Source organism: Stegostoma tigrinum, chromosome 30 (assembly GCF_030684315.1).
Source record: "Stegostoma tigrinum isolate sSteTig4 chromosome 30, sSteTig4.hap1, whole genome shotgun sequence".
Lineage (NCBI taxonomy): Eukaryota > Metazoa > Chordata > Chondrichthyes > Orectolobiformes > Stegostomatidae > Stegostoma > Stegostoma tigrinum.
The window spans coordinates 32595202-32612198 of NC_081383.1; the positions used below are offsets into that span (position 1 = coordinate 32595202).

The window sequence follows — 16997 nt, forward strand, 5'->3', positions numbered from 1 at the left end:
AAGGTAAATTTTCAGGTTGGGTCGTTATTTAAGAAGGCAAGTACAATGTTGGCATATAATTCAAGAGAACTAGAATATAAAAGCAGGAATGTACATCTGAGACTTTGTAAGCTCCCTTCAGAACACATTTTGAATACTGTGAGCAATTTTGGGCCTCATACCTCAGCGTGTATTGGCCCAGGAGCCGATCCAGAGGAGGTGCACAAGAATAATCCCAGGAATGAAAGCCTTTACAAATGAGGAGCATTTGAGTACTCTGGGTCGATACTCAATGGAGTTTAGAAGGATAAGAGGGGGGGGAATCTAGTTGAAACTTACAGAATACTGAACAATCTGGACAAGTGGACATTGGGAAGATGTTTCCATTGATAGGAGAGACTAGGACCTGAGGTCACAGCCTTAGAGTAAAGGGAAGACCCTTTAGAATGAAGATAAGGAGAAATTTCTTCGGCCAGAGAATCTATGGTGAGTCTGTGGAGAGAAAGTGGGAGAATGGGGTTGAGAAACTTATCAGCCATGATTGAATGGCAGAGCAGACTTGATGCGCTGAATGGCTTAATTTCTGCTTCGATGTCTTATAGTCTTATGTTCCACCACTTCCTCTGGCTGTTCATTCCATACACTCACCACCCTCTGCATGAAAAAGCTGCCTCTTAGGTCCCCTTTGAATATTTCCTGTCTCACAACCCCCCATCCCCATGTCGTCTAGTTTTGGAGTCCCCTATCGTGGGGAGAAGACCTGTCTGTTCACCCTATCCACGCCCCTTGATAAGGTCATCCCTCAGCCTCTGACGCTCCAGGGAAAATAGCCCCATCCTATTTAGCCTCTCCCTTGAGCTCAAACCATACAACCCTGTCAACATCCTTGTAAATATGTTCTGAACTCTTTCAAGTTTAAGAACAGCATGGTCTGCAGAGATTTGCTGTTGCAGACCCACGTCACAGTCCCCAATGTTGTAGCAGTCTTGACAATAAGGAATTGATTGAGCTGTGGTAAAATATAGAGCAAGGCGCTAGCTCTTAAACCTTTACATCCTCTGACCTCTCAGATGGGAAGATTAGGACTCCCCACCCTTCACTTCCCACAACAAAAATATCCATCAGAATTAAGCGAACATATGGAAACTATGAATATTTAGTCAGACAGGAGACTCAAGTCCGGAAGAAGGGTAATACCCAAAATGTTGACTTCTCCTTCCCTCGAGATGCTGCCTGGCTTGCTGTGTTCTTTTAGCCTCCTCTTTGTTTACCTCAGACGCCAGCATCTGCAGTTTTTTTTGTCTCTAACTATGAATATTTAGTGCTCTGTTCACAATTAAAACTAATAAATATATTTAAATGCTTTTAGTTAAATGGGATTAAAATAGTTTGGTTTTGTTTTAATGAAATGTTCAAAATGTAAACTCATGGTACTGTGGTCTTCTTTAACATCTCATTTCTGCCTTTTGCAGCTTTGTGCAAGGATGCACGAAACCCACCATGTTCAAAATCAGAGACGCAGACAGAGCCTTCCGGCTGGAGTACTCTCCCTAGATTAACACCATGTAGGTAGAGAACGTGGTTAAAACATGTGAACATTATTTTTCAGTGTAATCATCAAATTGTGTACCTTGTCTAATTATAGAGATAAGTTTCACTCACCAGGAAATTTTCATGATGCAATTTGGAATGCAATCAACAAATTTCATAGGATTTTCTAGCGAATAAAATGAATCATTGGAGTTATTGTAACTTTTCTGTTGAGGTATTTGAGTATAGTAGTTAGGATATCTCACTCTAGTTACATAGAACCTTGGGGAGGCCTCTCCTGGTGTATTGTGGATAGTCTTTGCCTTCTTTTCTTAGAGAGATATACTTGCTATGCACAGTGTGAAGCAAAGGTTCAACAGTTTAATTGCTGGGGTGACAGGATTGGCTTAAAAAGCAAGATTGAGGATATTGGGTATGTATTCTTTAGAGTTTTGAAGAATGTACAATGACCTCATTGAAACGTTCAACAGTCTGATAGGACGATAAGAAATAAGAACATGAGTAGACTGTTCAGCCCTTTGAGCCAGCTTCACCTTTCAAGAGGGTGAAATGGTGGCTCACTAGTTAACACTGCTGCCTCACAGCGCCAGGGACCCAGGTTCAATTTCACCCTCGGAGTTTGCACCCAGACAGACTGCATGGGTTTGCTCTGGTTTCCTCCAACAATCCAAAGATGTGTAGGGTAGGTGGATTGGCCATACTAAATTGCCCCATAGTGTTCAGGGATCACGGTTGATCTGACATTCCTCATGTCCACTATCCTACCCATTTCACCCTTCAGTGATACCCACCTGGGAATTGCTGGCCCAAGACTGTCCAGAGTGTAGGAGCAACATCCGGGAAGGCATCTCTAGACTTGCCGATTGGAAAAAGTGGAAGCCAGGCAAAATCAGCATAAGGAGCACACTGCCACACCAACATTCCACTCACTACTTCCCATGACCATCACCTGCCCCAAGTGTAAAAGAGCCTGCAGTAGCTGGATTGATCAGTACAGACATCTATGGACTCACCCTCACAGTGGAAGAGGGTCATCCTCATCTGCGAGGGATGGCTGATGAATGAATGAATAATTCATGTATTGATCAAGAAGCTATCAATGTCAGCCTTAAATATACATAATGACCCTCTGAGAGAAGAAATTCTTCCTTGTCTCAGCCTTAAATTGGTGCCCCTTTATTCTTGAGACTTTGCCTTCTAGTCCTAGACTCTGCCCATGAGAGTAATATTCTGTCAGCATTTACCCTGTCAAGTCCATTAAAAATCCTCTATGTTTCAATGAGATCACCTCTCATTCTTCTAAACTCCGGTGAGTAGATTTTCAACATGCCTTTGCTCATAAGACAGTCCTTCCATACCAGGGATCATCTTTGTGAACCTTCTATGAATTGCCTTCAATTAAATTTTATCTTTCCTTGAATAATGGGTCCAAAACTGCTCGTAGTACTCCAGATGTAGTCTCTCCAACATTTTGTACAGTTGCAGTAAGACTTCCCTACTCTTATACTCCAACCCCATTTTGGAGCAGAACAGTGACTCAATGGTAAGCACTACTGCCTCACCATGCCAGGGACTTGGGTTTGATTCCAGCCTTGGGTAACTGTATAGAGTTTGAACATTCTCCCTGTGTCTGTGTGGCTTTCCTCCAGGTGCTCCAGTTACCTCCCACAGTTCAAAAATGTGCAGATTAGATGCATTTGCCACGTTAATCTGCCCTGTTGTGTGTAGGCTAGATGGGGTATCTCCTAACATGTTTAAATGAAATGGCATGTTTTTAAACTATTTGGAAGCTCTTAATCCACTGCACCACCCATCATTCAAAAAAAGTACCTAACGTGACGATGAGCCATGGTGATCACACAATCGGCATTGGTTATTTGTGTCTGTTCCATTAGCAAATCTCAGTAAGTGTGCAATGAGGGAAAGTAAAATTAGTCTGTTATCACCGTTGACTTCCATGATGTTTTGACCTCATCATTGGTCGTAACTTTGGCACAAGGTCCACTGAAACCCCTGAGCAATTAGAGAAAAAAACAGTCACAAACCTCTCCTGAAAGCCTTGGTAGTGTAGGCATGGGGTTGAATTTTTGGTTAGGAAGTGCAGGCTTAATTGTAATGACTCTATACTGACAATGTAGCATTAACTATGGAGAATGGCCCAAAGGAGTGAAATGGTGCTGATGGCCGGTATCTGTCCCAGCATGAGCTCTCATCTTCAGGAAAGGAGAGAAATATTTACTGAACAATGTTTATTTGATTATAGCTAACACGTCTTACAATTTCTCCAGCAGCTGTCAATAGTGAGCTCCAGTTAAAGTTGCAGCAGAGAAGGGCAGTGATGAATGACATTCTTCCCAGTCCACCTCTCGGTGATCGAGAGAAGCAGTGAAGCATGGAAATGGGATTTGGGTTAAACGGAATCCAAATATGCAGCACTTGGACATTGAACTGTGAGAAGTGCTGTTGAGCTCTCTTTTGGATAATATCAAACCAAACTTCTTCACAAAGTGTATGTTCACAAAGTGATTCTGATACCTCCATGGACTTTGGTAATTGTCATTGCTGAATGTTTTATTTTATGGCAGTAGATGTTCAAACACACAACCCAGACACACAGTGAAATGTAACAATGGAATGTTGTGTCACTATTCTTTTATTCTCAGTTGAACAAGAAGCAAACATTCATTTTTGATAGTGAGATTGTAGACACTTGTGCCAGTTCTTGCAGACACCCTCCTGAAATTAATTCAGGTTTATGCTTAGATGTACATAGCTTAGTAATTGTGATGGGGTACATACAAGACAATTTGAGATTCAGACTGAGATGGGTGAGCTGGAGTTAAAATGAGCTTTGTGGCCCCCACCTTGCTATCTTAATTTAGTGTGAGCTTCATTGTTCAACTGGCACATTTGACCATGAGATTTGGTAGTGGTCTTTATGTGTGAAATATCTAAAAGTAGCATGCAAATCAGTTGTGAAAAGTTAATAGATCTAGATAGCTTTTCTCACTGTCTTGTGTCTGTCTCAATCACTGCCCCCCCCAACTCCACCAACACACAAATACACACAATTTTCAGTGGGAAGTGAAAAGTGTACACAGACTGGAATAGATTGGTGGAGGGGACAAAAATCTCACTCAAACACAAAGAGTGAGTAAGTGAAAGAACAGGCTTCCCCACGAGAGTGCAGCTTCCCTTTAAGACCACTGCCAGCATCATGTTGGAAGGTTGGTATACAGGAGTACATGTGGACAATAACGTTTGCTTTATAACAAAGCTGAGCTAAGTAACCAGCAGTGCTGTGAAAATCAACCTCAATGGTTTTAAACATAATACACTTTATGTTAGGAAATAGGTTGAAATGATATTTAGTAGATTGTAACATAGGACAGAATTGTTTTTTTCCCCAAATTTTGCCCCTCTCCCCGCACTAGACTCTTGTTAGAAATGGTTCCAACCCTCACATCAGGTGGCTATTCTTTATCTGGGATCTTTAGAGGTATCACTGGATTCCTTCAGGTGGAGGACAATATAGAACTACCTGGACCTGTCTTTAACTAATAAAATCCTGCCCTCATCCAGATTTGCAGCATTATTAGCATAATCACCAAGAAACCTAAATAATTGTTCTGCTGTGAGTCCAGGAGCACTGAGACTAATAATATTGTACCTCTACTGTTGTCCTGGCTGAATTGAGTGAACACTGTGCAAATTATCAAACTTCTGGCCTATATGACTTACTTACACACCTTGTCATTTATAGCTAGTAGGGGGATCATCTGTAGTTAACAGTATAAAAACAAGTATAAAAACAAATGCATACATTTATGGATTGCACTATTAGTTCTGTATTTAATTGCAACAATTTTGCAAATTGTTAAGTGAAAATAAAGTCCTGACAAGCATTTTATTTAATTCATTGTTGTGGTGTTTATAATATTTGAACCTGTCCTGGGTACCATTAATGTGTCAGGTGAAATTTTTCCTTGTTCAGTGATGTGTCAGTGTATGCAGTATAATAATAGTGCATACATGTAATGTGAAACCTATCTCTGAGTGAGAAGGTATGCGTTTGAGCCCTACTTAGGGACTTGAGAGCCATAGAATGTGCATTCATTATTTGGACACATAGGTTGACAAATGTATATATCTTGTATGTATAGATGGAATGACGATTATCCCACCTATAAAATGCCCATCATGAGATACCCACTATATGCTTAATTTTCTGCCTATAAATTTGTGATGTAAAGCTGGGAATATGGTGAATCTTGAAGGACATGTGTTTCAGTCAGAATCCCGCTCAGCAGGAGCACAAATTTGAATTGCAGACAATGGGGTTTGACTGACGTGGTGTGGAGCAGGGAAGATGTCAATGAATCTGATGTATAATACTCCAGTCTTACCCCACCCTTCCTGCCATCCACTAATAACATGCTGTGGGAAATGTGTGGAAAGTTGCTGAGAATATCACTACTTGGAAATATTGGGTAACTGATCAAAAGCAAGACAGTAAGAAAAGTCAAGTGATAACAAAGGCAATGGAATACCTGGAACTCTGGAGTGATGGAAAGAGAGTAGAAGAAAAACAGTTTTATAACCTAATTTAACTCAGTGCCTCTGTACCAACTGTTAAAATGTCATGCATTTAATCTTATTCCTTAGCCCTTTCCCTTTCTCCTTCAAGTGCTTTCTTTAATAAAAAAAATTATGTTCATTTTTCTTTTAAAATCTACTGTGGATTTTCTCCTATTTAAACTTCTGATGAAGCATTACATATGCTCTACATTTTATATATGAGTAAATTCACTGATTTCACTTGTACCTCTTTTAGCAATGATCTTACATTTGTGGCTTCTATTTATTTACTCAGTCACCATGACAATTTTTGCTATTTACTTTATCAAATCCTTTGTAATTTTAATTATTTTTGTCAAATTTCCTTAAATTTCTTCTAAAAATGATACTGCTGCATTTAATTTCTCCTCATAGCCAAAAGCTGGTATTCAGTATGATCCTAGTGGATCCTTATGTACTTTGCCCATTAGCCCTTGGTATACTTCCCAAAGCTAGGAACTTAAAACTGTATACTGTTCTCCCTGTGGATAAACCAGTGATTTGCATCAATTTAGTATTGACTTTTACTTTTGAATTCCATGTCCCTGTTGATATAATTTAGGGTCATACATACTTTATTTACAGCTGTATCTATTATTCATCTCAAATATTTGAAAATCTATGGGTGTGATATCCACAGAATTGCCTTTATAACCAAATGCAATTTCTTCAACTAGTTATTAGAAGTGACTTGTCATTTGCAAATCCTCATCTTCCTTCTCATACGATATGGCATGTTTGACAGATGGGTTATTTTCATCTTGAGCTTTTATAAAGGCTGTAATGTTATGCATCAGTGAGTAACCATTTATCCCTAAATAACAACATTCTTTTTCTTTTGGAGCTGCTTGCTGAATATCTTTTCCGTATTTGCTGTTAGGCGCAATGCTAAAACTGAGGTAAGATCTTATGATAATCATTCAAATAAATTGAGACACACCACAATCAAATGCAAAGTAATTGTGGCCAGTTGGCTCAGTACATTTTTGTCATTTCCAGCTCCTCTTAACTCTGATTGCAAAATTAACTCAGTGAAGTTTCAAACAAGAAACGACAGAATTGGTGAACACTTGATACTCAACCTATGTGTCCAAATAATGAATGCACCTTCCGTGGCTATTACGACCTGAGGTAGGACTCAAATGGGGAGGCGATGGCCTAGTGGCATTATTGCAGGACTGTTCATTCACAGCCCCGGGTAATGTGCTGAGGACTTGGGTTTGACCACAGCATTTGAATGCAATAAAATGACAATCATGAATCCATTGCCAATTGTTAGGAAAAACCCAACTTGATCACTCATGTTCTTTAGGGAAGGAAACTGCCATCTGGCCTATGTGAACTCTCGACCCACAGTTGACTCAACTGCCCTCTGGGTAATGAGGGATGGGCAATAAATGCTGGCCTGGCCAGCAATGCCTTCATCTTGTCAATCAATAAAAACTCACACCTTCCTGCTTCGAGGTAGGCTGGCTAGCCTGATGTTATAGGTTTGCACTGTTGTTGGCAGATACATTACATTGTTCAAGCAATTTCTTCCTAATAATGCTTTTGCTGGTTATCCTCCCATCATCACTAAAGCACAGTGGCAACAGTATTATTTATAAAATGCACAACAACCCACTAAGGCTCATTCCGTGGAGATAACGGTGTTGGATTCGGGTGGACAAGGTCAAAAATCACACGACACCAGATTATAGACCTGCCTCAACAAGCCTAAGATGGCTGTTAAATCTTTAATCAGTTAGAGAGGAGATGCAGGTTTCAATTGATTAAAATGCAGATCCCAGAATTTCTTTCAAGTCACTACCCTTGATAACTAAATGTTTAATCGGTATACCAGAGGTGATATATCAGGTCAGACAATGCATTTTAGGTGTGAGGCCTTGTTAGAATCTGGGTCTTCATTACTTGGAGTCAGACTGGTTTTATTTCCAAAGTAGAAATTTATAAAATGCCTCATGGTCTCAAATCATGTGCTTTTTGAACAAAATAGAATTTATTACAAATTATAAATCGACAAATGCGAATTCACCCTGTAGATTTATATGTGTGCACGTGTGTGTGAGGAGGAGGAGAGGGTGTTTTTGTGTGTGTGTGTGTATGAGGGAGAGTGTGTGGATGTGTGGGGGGAGGTCGCAGGGAGAGAGAGTGTGAGAGTGTGTTTGAGAGAGTATATAAGAGAGTCTGTGTGTGAGAGAGACACACACACTCTCTCCTTCACAGACACACACACGTGCATATATATACATCTGTGAGTTGAATTTGCATTTGCAGATTTGTAATTTGTAAGGCATTCTATTTTGTTCAAAAAGCACACAATTTATGCAAAGTCAATATGATATTTTATAAATTCCTACTTTGGAAATAAAACCAATCTGATTCCAAGATATAACACAGGCCCAGATTCTAAACAAGGCCTTGCACCTAAAATGTATTGTCTAACCTGATCTGTCATCTCTGGAGTACCGATAACAAAGAAACAAAGAAACCTACAGCACAGGAACAGGCCCTTCGGCCCTCCAAGCCTGCGCCGATCAAGATCCTCTGTCTAACCTGTCAACTATTTTCTAACGGTCTGTGTCCATTTGCTCCCTGCCCATCCATGTACCTGTCCAAATATATCTTAAAAGATGCTAACGTGTCTGCGTCTACCACCTCTGCTGGCAACGCATTCCAGGCGCCCACCACCCTCTGTGTAAAGAACTTTCCATGCATATCTCCCTTAAACTTTCCTCCTCTCACTTTGAACTCATGACCCCTAGTAATTGAGTCCCCCATTCTGGGAAAAAGCTTTTTGCTATTCACCCTGTCTATACCCCTCATGATTTTGTAGACCTCAATCAGGTCCCCCCTCAATCTCCGTCTTTCTAATGAAAATAATCCTAATCTATTCAACCTCTCTTCATAGCTAGCACCCTCCATACCAGGCAACATCCTGGTAAACCTCTTCTGCACCCTCTCCAAAAGATCCGCATCCTTTTGGTAACAGCCTGGAGTTTGAGATAGCAATTACCTTTTCAAATAGTTGTTTAAGAGCGATTATGAATTGAAACAGAGTAATAGTATCACTCAGTAGGTGATAAATGATTTGAAATATCTACTACCTGGGGTAATGAATTAAAGATGTTGGAGACATTCAACATACTGTGTCAGAATCTGCTTTAACAATAAAAACCGAAAGAACTGCGGATGCTGTAAATACAGGAACAAAAACGAAGTTGCTGCAGAAGCTCAGCAGGTCTGGCAGCATCTGTGAAGGAAGTAAACAGAGTGAACGTTTCGGTTCCGGTGGCCCTTCCTCAGCACTGGTGGTGGCTGGAAAAACATCAGTTTATATGCAGAAATTAGGGAGGTGGGTGGGGTAGGGAGTAAACGATAGGATAGAGCCCAAAGAGTGAGAAAGACAGTTGAACAGACATAGGAGTTGCTAATGATCAGGCTGGGAGGGTGAGTGGTTGTTAATGGGGATTGTTAGTGACTAACAACAGGGGGCATATAGTGGCAGACTGTGGTAACAATGCCTGGTGTGTGGGCAAGGGGGCTGGGACATGGGAGAGTTTAGGCCCTAAAATTATTGAACTCGATATTGAGTCCGGAGGGCTGTAGGGACCCCAGGCAGAAAATGAGGTATTGTTCCTCCAGCTTGCATTGGGCTTCATTGGAGCACTGCAGCAAGCCAGAGACAGAGATGTTAGCTTAGGAGCAGGGTGATGTGTTGAAGCGGCAGGCAACAGGCAGTTCAGGGTCTTTTTTGCGAGCAGAATGTAGATGTTCTGTGAAGCAGTTGACATGTCTATGCTTCGTTTCCCCAATGTAGAAGAGACACATTGTGAGCAGTGAATGCAGTAGACCAGATTCTGGGAAGTGCAGGTGAAGTGTTGATTCACCTAGAAAGTATGTTTGGGCCCTTGGATACTGGGGAGGGAGGAGGTAAATGGGCAGGTGTTGCACCTTCACTGGTTACAGGGGAAGGTGCCATAAGGCTGTGGGGCGGTGTTGAGGTTGAAGGAAGTGTGGACCAGGGTGTCCCGGAGAGAACGGGCCCTGCGGAAAGTGGACAAGGGACCGGAAGGGAATATGTGTCTGGTGATGGCATCTCACTGGAGGTGGTGGAAATGGCGTCTGACGATTTTCTGGATGTGGATGCTGGTCGGACGGTAGGTGAGAATAAAGGAAATCCTATCACTGTTGCAGGAGGGAAGAGAAGGGGTGAGGGCAGAAGTGTGGGAGATGGGTCAGACCTGGTTGAGGGCCCTGTCGACAATGGGACTGGGGAATCCTTAGTTGAGGAAGAAGGTGGACATTTCAAAGACTCCTTGATCAAAGTTGGCCTCATCTGAACATATGCGACGGAGATGGAGGAACTAAGACAATGGGATGGAGTCTTTACAGGAAGTGGTGCATGAGGATGTATAGTCCAGATAGCTGTGGGAGTCAGTGGGTTTGTAATGGATATTAGCGGCTAGTCTAGCCCCAGAAATGGAAACAGAAATGTTGAGGAAGGGAAGGGAGGAGTCAGAGATAGACCAGGTGAAAGTGAAGGCAGGTTGGAAATTGGAGGCGAATTTGATGAAGCCTTCCAATTCCAGACGAGAGAGCGATATCATCGATATATTGGTGGAAGAGTTGTGGGTGGGGCCGGAATAGGACTGGCACAAAGAATGTTCCTTGTACCCCATGAAGAGACAGGCATAACTAAGTCCCATGCGGGTACCCATGGTAACCCCTCTTACCTGAGGAAAATGAGAGGAGTTGAAAGAGAAGTTGTTGAGGGTGAGGACAAGCTCAGCTGAGCAGAAGAGGGTGGTGATGGGTGGGGATAGGTCCTGTCTTTGCTCCAAGAAGTGGAGAGCCCTAAGACCACCTGGTAGGGAATGAATGTGTAAAGAGACTGCATGTCTGGTAAACTGGAAGTTTTGAAACTGGCGTAAGGCGTCAGATGAATCATGGATGCATGTGGGCAGGGATTGGACCAGGGGGTGAGAAGACTGAGTCAAAGTAGGAAGAGATGAGTTCTGTGGGGCATGAGCAGTCTGAAACAATGGGTCTGCCCAGGCAGTCCTGTTTGTGGATTTTTGGCAGGAGGTAGAAACGGGCTGTGCACGGTTGGGGGAGTATTAGCTTGGAAGCAGAGGTGGGGAGATCATCGGATGAAATGAGATCAATAACTACAGCGGATACAATGGCTTGATGCGTCATGGTGGGGTCATGGTCCAGAGGAAGTTAGGAGAGGTATATGGCGTTCAGCCTCTGCAAGGTAGAGGTCAGTATGCCAGACTGCAATAGCACCACCCTTATCAACAGGCTCAATAACAAAGTCGGAGTTGGATCTGAATGCATGGAGTGCAGTCAGTTCGGAGGGAGACAGGTTGGATTTGGTGAGGGGACAGCGAAATTGAGGCAACTAATGTCACGTCGACAGTTCTCAATGAACAGATCGAGTGCAAATAAAAGACAGGAGGGAGGGGTCCAGGTGGAGGGAGGGCATTGGAATTGGGTGCAGGGGTCTGTGGGTGGGGAGACGACTCAAAGACAGCGGAAGAAGAGTTAGGTGTCACGTCATGCCTGAAATTCATTAAGATGGGGACACAGAGGAATAAAACTGAGGCCTTTGCTGAGCACAGAGCGTTAAGTATCAGAGAGCGGAAGGTTAGAGGGGATGGTGAATACCCGACAGGAGGTGGGGGGAGTGGGTTTAACAATGTTTTGTGTTAGAAATATGTAAAAGTCTATTATGAAAAACATGCAATTTTTTTACAAGTTGCAAGATAATTTGCTATTTGGGAAATTTATTGGTGACCAGGAGAGTGATGAAAGCATTTGCCTCTCAAAATGGGAAAAGTTATCAAAAGGCCCTCCATTGAAATTACTGAAGGGATTTCAGAATTTATGATGGTAACAAATTATTTTTTCCTGCAGTTGTTCGGGGCGTTGTAAGAATCTTCCTCTGATACTATCATGATACTGAATCTTGGAGAACCATGAAGCTGAAAATTCTCTCGCCTGCACTAGTGAATTGATTCTAAGGGCTTCTTATTGCCTAAAATATGTTTGTATTTTCTCTGATATCTTGCTATCCATACAGCTGTTAGAACTGCAGGTGACAATTTCCATAACAGAAGCCATTTTGATACTCAGATAGGTTACGTCAGTGAGATGGCACACCCACCTGATTATCCCACCATGCCTGCTGGTCAGAGAAGGCCTGGACAAGGAGCAGAGTACAGATTCAACAGTTGGAGGATGACCAAAACAATTAAACCTTCACCGAGTATACAAGAAAGTGCTTGGTATCAATGTTAGAGAAGATACAAGAACGCCGTATATTACAAAACAGGCATTTAGCCAGCTTTAAACATCTGAAAGAAAGGATCTCTAACAATCATTTACTACCTGTCAGTGACAATGGTGATCGTAACTGAAGTTCTACTCTTCCAGTAAGAGAGCAATGACATTTGTAATGTTATCTAGGGCAAGAACCTACTCTCAATTCAGCAATTATCAGATATGGTATATCCTGAGTATGGGTCCATTAGATTCCAATGGGTTGCTGACTTCCTCAAAATGAGAAGTGAAAGATTTTAAAGGAACCTAAGGGGCAACATTTTCACATGGTGGTGCATATATGGAATGAGCTGCCAGAGGAAGCGATGAAGGCTGTTACAATTCCAACATTTAAAAGGCATCTGGATGTTTACATGAATAGGAAGGGTTTAGAGGAATATAGACCAAATCCTGGCAAATGGAACTAGATTCATTTTGAATATCTGGCTGGCATGGATGATTTGGACCAATAGGTTTGTTTCTGTGATGTCTATCTCTGAGTCTATGACATGTTGCTGAAAGCACTACTTCATGAAACTGTCAGAAGTCACACAACACCAGGTTATAGCATGGCAGGTTTTTGAAGCACTGCCCCTTTGTCAGGTGAAGTGCAGAGAGGCACATAGGTACAGAATTCAGAGCGGAGAGATCAAAAGATCATATGAATGGTGTTAATGGAGTATTGACAGCTGAATAATAAGTGTCTGCAGCTGGTCAAAAGTGTTAGATGACGTGAGTAAAGTGTTAACGGCTGAATAGCAAGTGAAAGAGACGAACTACAATCCATTAATTGAGGCAGAGAGAAAATTACAAAAAGTTTAAAATAAGGTGGTGCTGGAGGCAAATAAAATGGCTGGAATAACATGATATGTACAAGAGTGGTATGTCGAGGATCTAGCCAAAACTTTACAAACTAATTAAGGTAGAGAGATCATAATAGACTATCAAAACAGGACAGTAAGAAAGATTTTACAGATCATGATTGTGGCAGTCTTCATGGGAACGAAATTTGGTTAGCAGTTTCTGCTCAGTGATTCTGAGTTGTATGTCGAAGATCGCTTTGAAGGACGCTTACCCAAAGGTCAAAGGTTGGATGTCCTTGACCGCTGCAGATTCCCCAACTGGGAGGGGACATTCCTGTCTGGCAGTTGAAACTTATGAAAGTTACACATCATGAAACTGTAGGCTTCACAAATAAGAAAGTATCTCATTTGTTGAATGTGATTATTGTCTGAAATGCCCATTTATACACCCTACAAGTTAACCAGGGAGGTGGGCATGGCAGCCTCATCTTCAACAATTTACCATTGATGACCACTCCAGCTTGGCAGCTTCCTGTGAAAAGGATGGCACCTATATCTTATTCCAGTGGGTTGGGAGTTAGACAGGAGGGTGGAACTGTAGGGAGGTTGTAGGGAAATTGATCACAAGCATCATTCAGTCATGATGTGGAGGTGTCAATGTTGAACTGGGGTAGATAAAGTTAGAGATCACACGACACCAGGTTATAGTCCAACAGATTTATTTGAAATCACAAGCTTTTGGAGTGCAGTCGCTGTGACAGGTGACGAAGGGGCTGCACTCCAAAAGCTCGTGATTTCAAATAAACCTGTTGGACTATAACCTGTTGTGGTGTGACTTCTAACTTCATCATTCAGTTGCTTCAGCATTTTAGAATTCTCACGGTGCATCACTGGAATAAGGCTGTCAATGCTTTGTTGGCCTGCCCTCTTCACCTCCTACTTCACAATGCTGGAGGTGCAGAAATACTACTTTCTCTTGCTGGCACCGCTCCCCGCCATTCGTTCCTTTTCCACTCGCTCACTTACCAGTTCAATGCCCTCTGTTGCTGCACCCCCTCAGGTTGCCATGAACCTGCAGAAAGGAAGAACAAAATGTTATAATAATGCAGCATTTACAGCGGCTCCAAATCATTACAATCATTGTGCTGCTTTTTCTTCCCCCAAACGCAGCTGTTGGTAATGTTGCAGTGATCATTTGCATCTCTCTGAGAAACACACTGTATTCATTTGCCAGCTAACAAATTTGACCTTCCATCCCTATTTTATTTTCATCTCCTCCCCACACTTTTCCCTTGCTCTGTATTTGCTTAAAGCCTGTTACATATTCAACACTTTCCAGAATTCAAAGAACCTTCATAGAATGCTATATGGTAGAAAAGATTTGTACCTCTTTTTATTCCATTAGACCTTCACTGTGTGTTGACAGCACTCCTGGTGCAGACTGTTTCAAAATCTAAAATGCCAACCAAGGTGTTCTTTTAATCTTCTAAAAAAAAATTTGGCGCATTTTGAAACCAATTACAAAATCTGATTTGTGAATGAATCTTAAAATGAGCTAAAATAGTCCATGAACATACAGCACTGATCACACGCCACAGCTTGTTCACCCAAGCAAGGATTAACCAGTTGGTCAACTGATAATACAGGCTCACCTAGACTCAAAACGTTAGCTTGCTTTCTCTCCATGGATACTACCTTACCCGCTGTGATCCCCAGCATTTGTTGATTTCAATGAACTCTCATTGGATGGTCTTAAGGTATTGAAATCTCACCACAGTATGGCAACAGAATAATTAATACAGAATCTATTGGTCTATTTCTTAAATCACAGAGTGACATATACTGTCTGGTCAAAAGGTGGCTTAAAAGCTTGACTTTTGCTTCTGAAACCCATGTGGCTGGCCTTAAGTTTGTGATCGAATCAGCTATTATGCACCAACTTTAATTATGAAATGCTTAATTGAACACCTCGTGTGGGAAGTTTTAGTTCAGAAGTTTGCTCAAAATCGACTGTGGACTGTCAAAATGTTGACACATACCAGAGCCCAGTACCAGTTACCAGTGGTAATCATCCAGTTACTTCTCCAACTAGGGCTTTCTTATCCATTACTGCATGGATCATAGATGTCCAAGCCTGAGTAGGGAAGTCTAGTAGGTTTCTTCTACCTCTCGTATGCTTGGTCAGTCAGCAAAGCGACTTAGTTGAGGCGTCATATTGTTCACCAGGTTACAAATGTACATTTCATGTTGGAGGCTCTTTGGTTCCAAAAAATCCAAATACCTGTTCTTCCAGGAAAGATGGTTCTTAGCCAAATATACAAGTGTGAGATCATCAAACTAATGTTTGTTTCTCCCTCCACAGACACATAACTGGCTGAGTACTTTCAGCATTTTCTGTCTTATTCTCTAAGAATCTTTATTTGTTTAATCCAAAGTAAATCATCTTGCCAACACTCATCAGACACCATCAAAGAAACTTGGCTGAGTTGTTCAACAGTCCCCTGCCCATCTCTAAATTACCACTGCACTTAGTGGCTTGGTATTGCATTTTCGAGGACAGTCTCAATAAAATCAAAAAATATATTTGATATTATATAAATGTGGTTATGTATTATATTGGTTTGGAGGACTCAGAAAGGGAAGGAACAAGAACAAAATTGTCAATGAGAAGAGCTATAATTAAAGCCAACATTCTACAGAATATTTTACTGCAAGGGGGAAACAATTCTAATAAAGGTCACGCATTGTAAAATGTCAAGCACTGAGATTGTCTTTGTCCTGCTGGTGGGAAAATTACATTTTTCTGAAGCACAGCAGTGTGTGTTTCAACAATTGGCAAGGAAATGTGTTTGCGAATTGACTATTAAATTGTATAGTTGTTCAAAATACAGTACTCCCCTTTGAATGTCTAAATTATACAGGAGGACAGCCAGTCAGACTCCTTCTGAAGAGATTTAATATAGACTGACAATATGATTGTTAAGTACAGGATTTGGCAATGAGTCAGACCGGTCCAGATTCATGTGATTCTTTGAGCTCCCTATTTATCTTCCTTTATTTTCCCTACTTATGTTTTGACATCAAGTAATTGGAAAATGACTAACCATATTTACATAAAAGAGCAGAAGCTCTGTTCATTACAGGCCAAGAACACATTTTGTTTTCTCGAAATGCTTGCTGCAAATAAATGAAAGGTTGATGTTGGCCTCATGCCCCGACAGCAACGTTCAAGCTTTGCTGGAGGTTCACACTAGCATCGGCCTCATGCCAATGGAGTGAATACTCAATGTCTCAGCTGTGGCTGTAACCAACACCTGAGCTCTAAGCCAGGGGATGTATCATGCTGTCAGGGCGACCATGAAGAAATTAAAAGAAGCTACATTGGTGTTCTGCAAGTTTCTTTGCAAATGCTGGGTGCAAAACTGTTGACGTCTTCTGCTTTTAGAATCTCCCGAGTGTAGATAGTCTGACGTGATGTCTCAAAACATTACGAGGTTTGTAAACTTCCTGCAGGTTTTAAGGAGACAAGAAAAGGCTGTTGATCCTCATTATGGTGCCACTGTTTGCAATCACTGGTACATTGTCCTCATCCTTGTCATGGATACACTCGTTTCTCACCAGGAATGCCAAGGAATGCCACAAGCAGTGGAATATGAGGTAAAGGATCCCTTAGGGATTAAGACAAGTAAATGGCAGGTCAAGGTAATCTTGAATATGCAT

The 16997-nt window shown here is 41.6% G+C and overlaps 1 protein-coding gene across 5 annotated transcripts in view; it reads left to right on the forward strand.

Annotated features, from left to right (window-relative positions):
- The window catches only part of LOC125465699 (signal-transducing adaptor protein 1-like), a 95600-nt gene that overhangs the window by 52866 nt on the left and 25737 nt on the right, over positions 1 to 16997 (forward strand). For 3 of the 5 annotated variants that reach the window (XM_059638472.1, XM_059638474.1, XM_059638476.1), the window contains 2 exons: positions 1452 to 1544; positions 3819 to 5445. In XM_059638472.1, the coding sequence (XP_059494455.1) occupies positions 1452 to 1544; positions 3819 to 3919 (194 nt within the window). In that variant the 3' untranslated portion in view covers positions 3920 to 5445. Of the gene's footprint in view, positions 1 to 1451; positions 1545 to 3818; positions 5446 to 16997 lie in introns of those variants that run through there. The other 2 variants (XM_059638473.1, XM_059638475.1) reach the window with 2 other exon arrangements.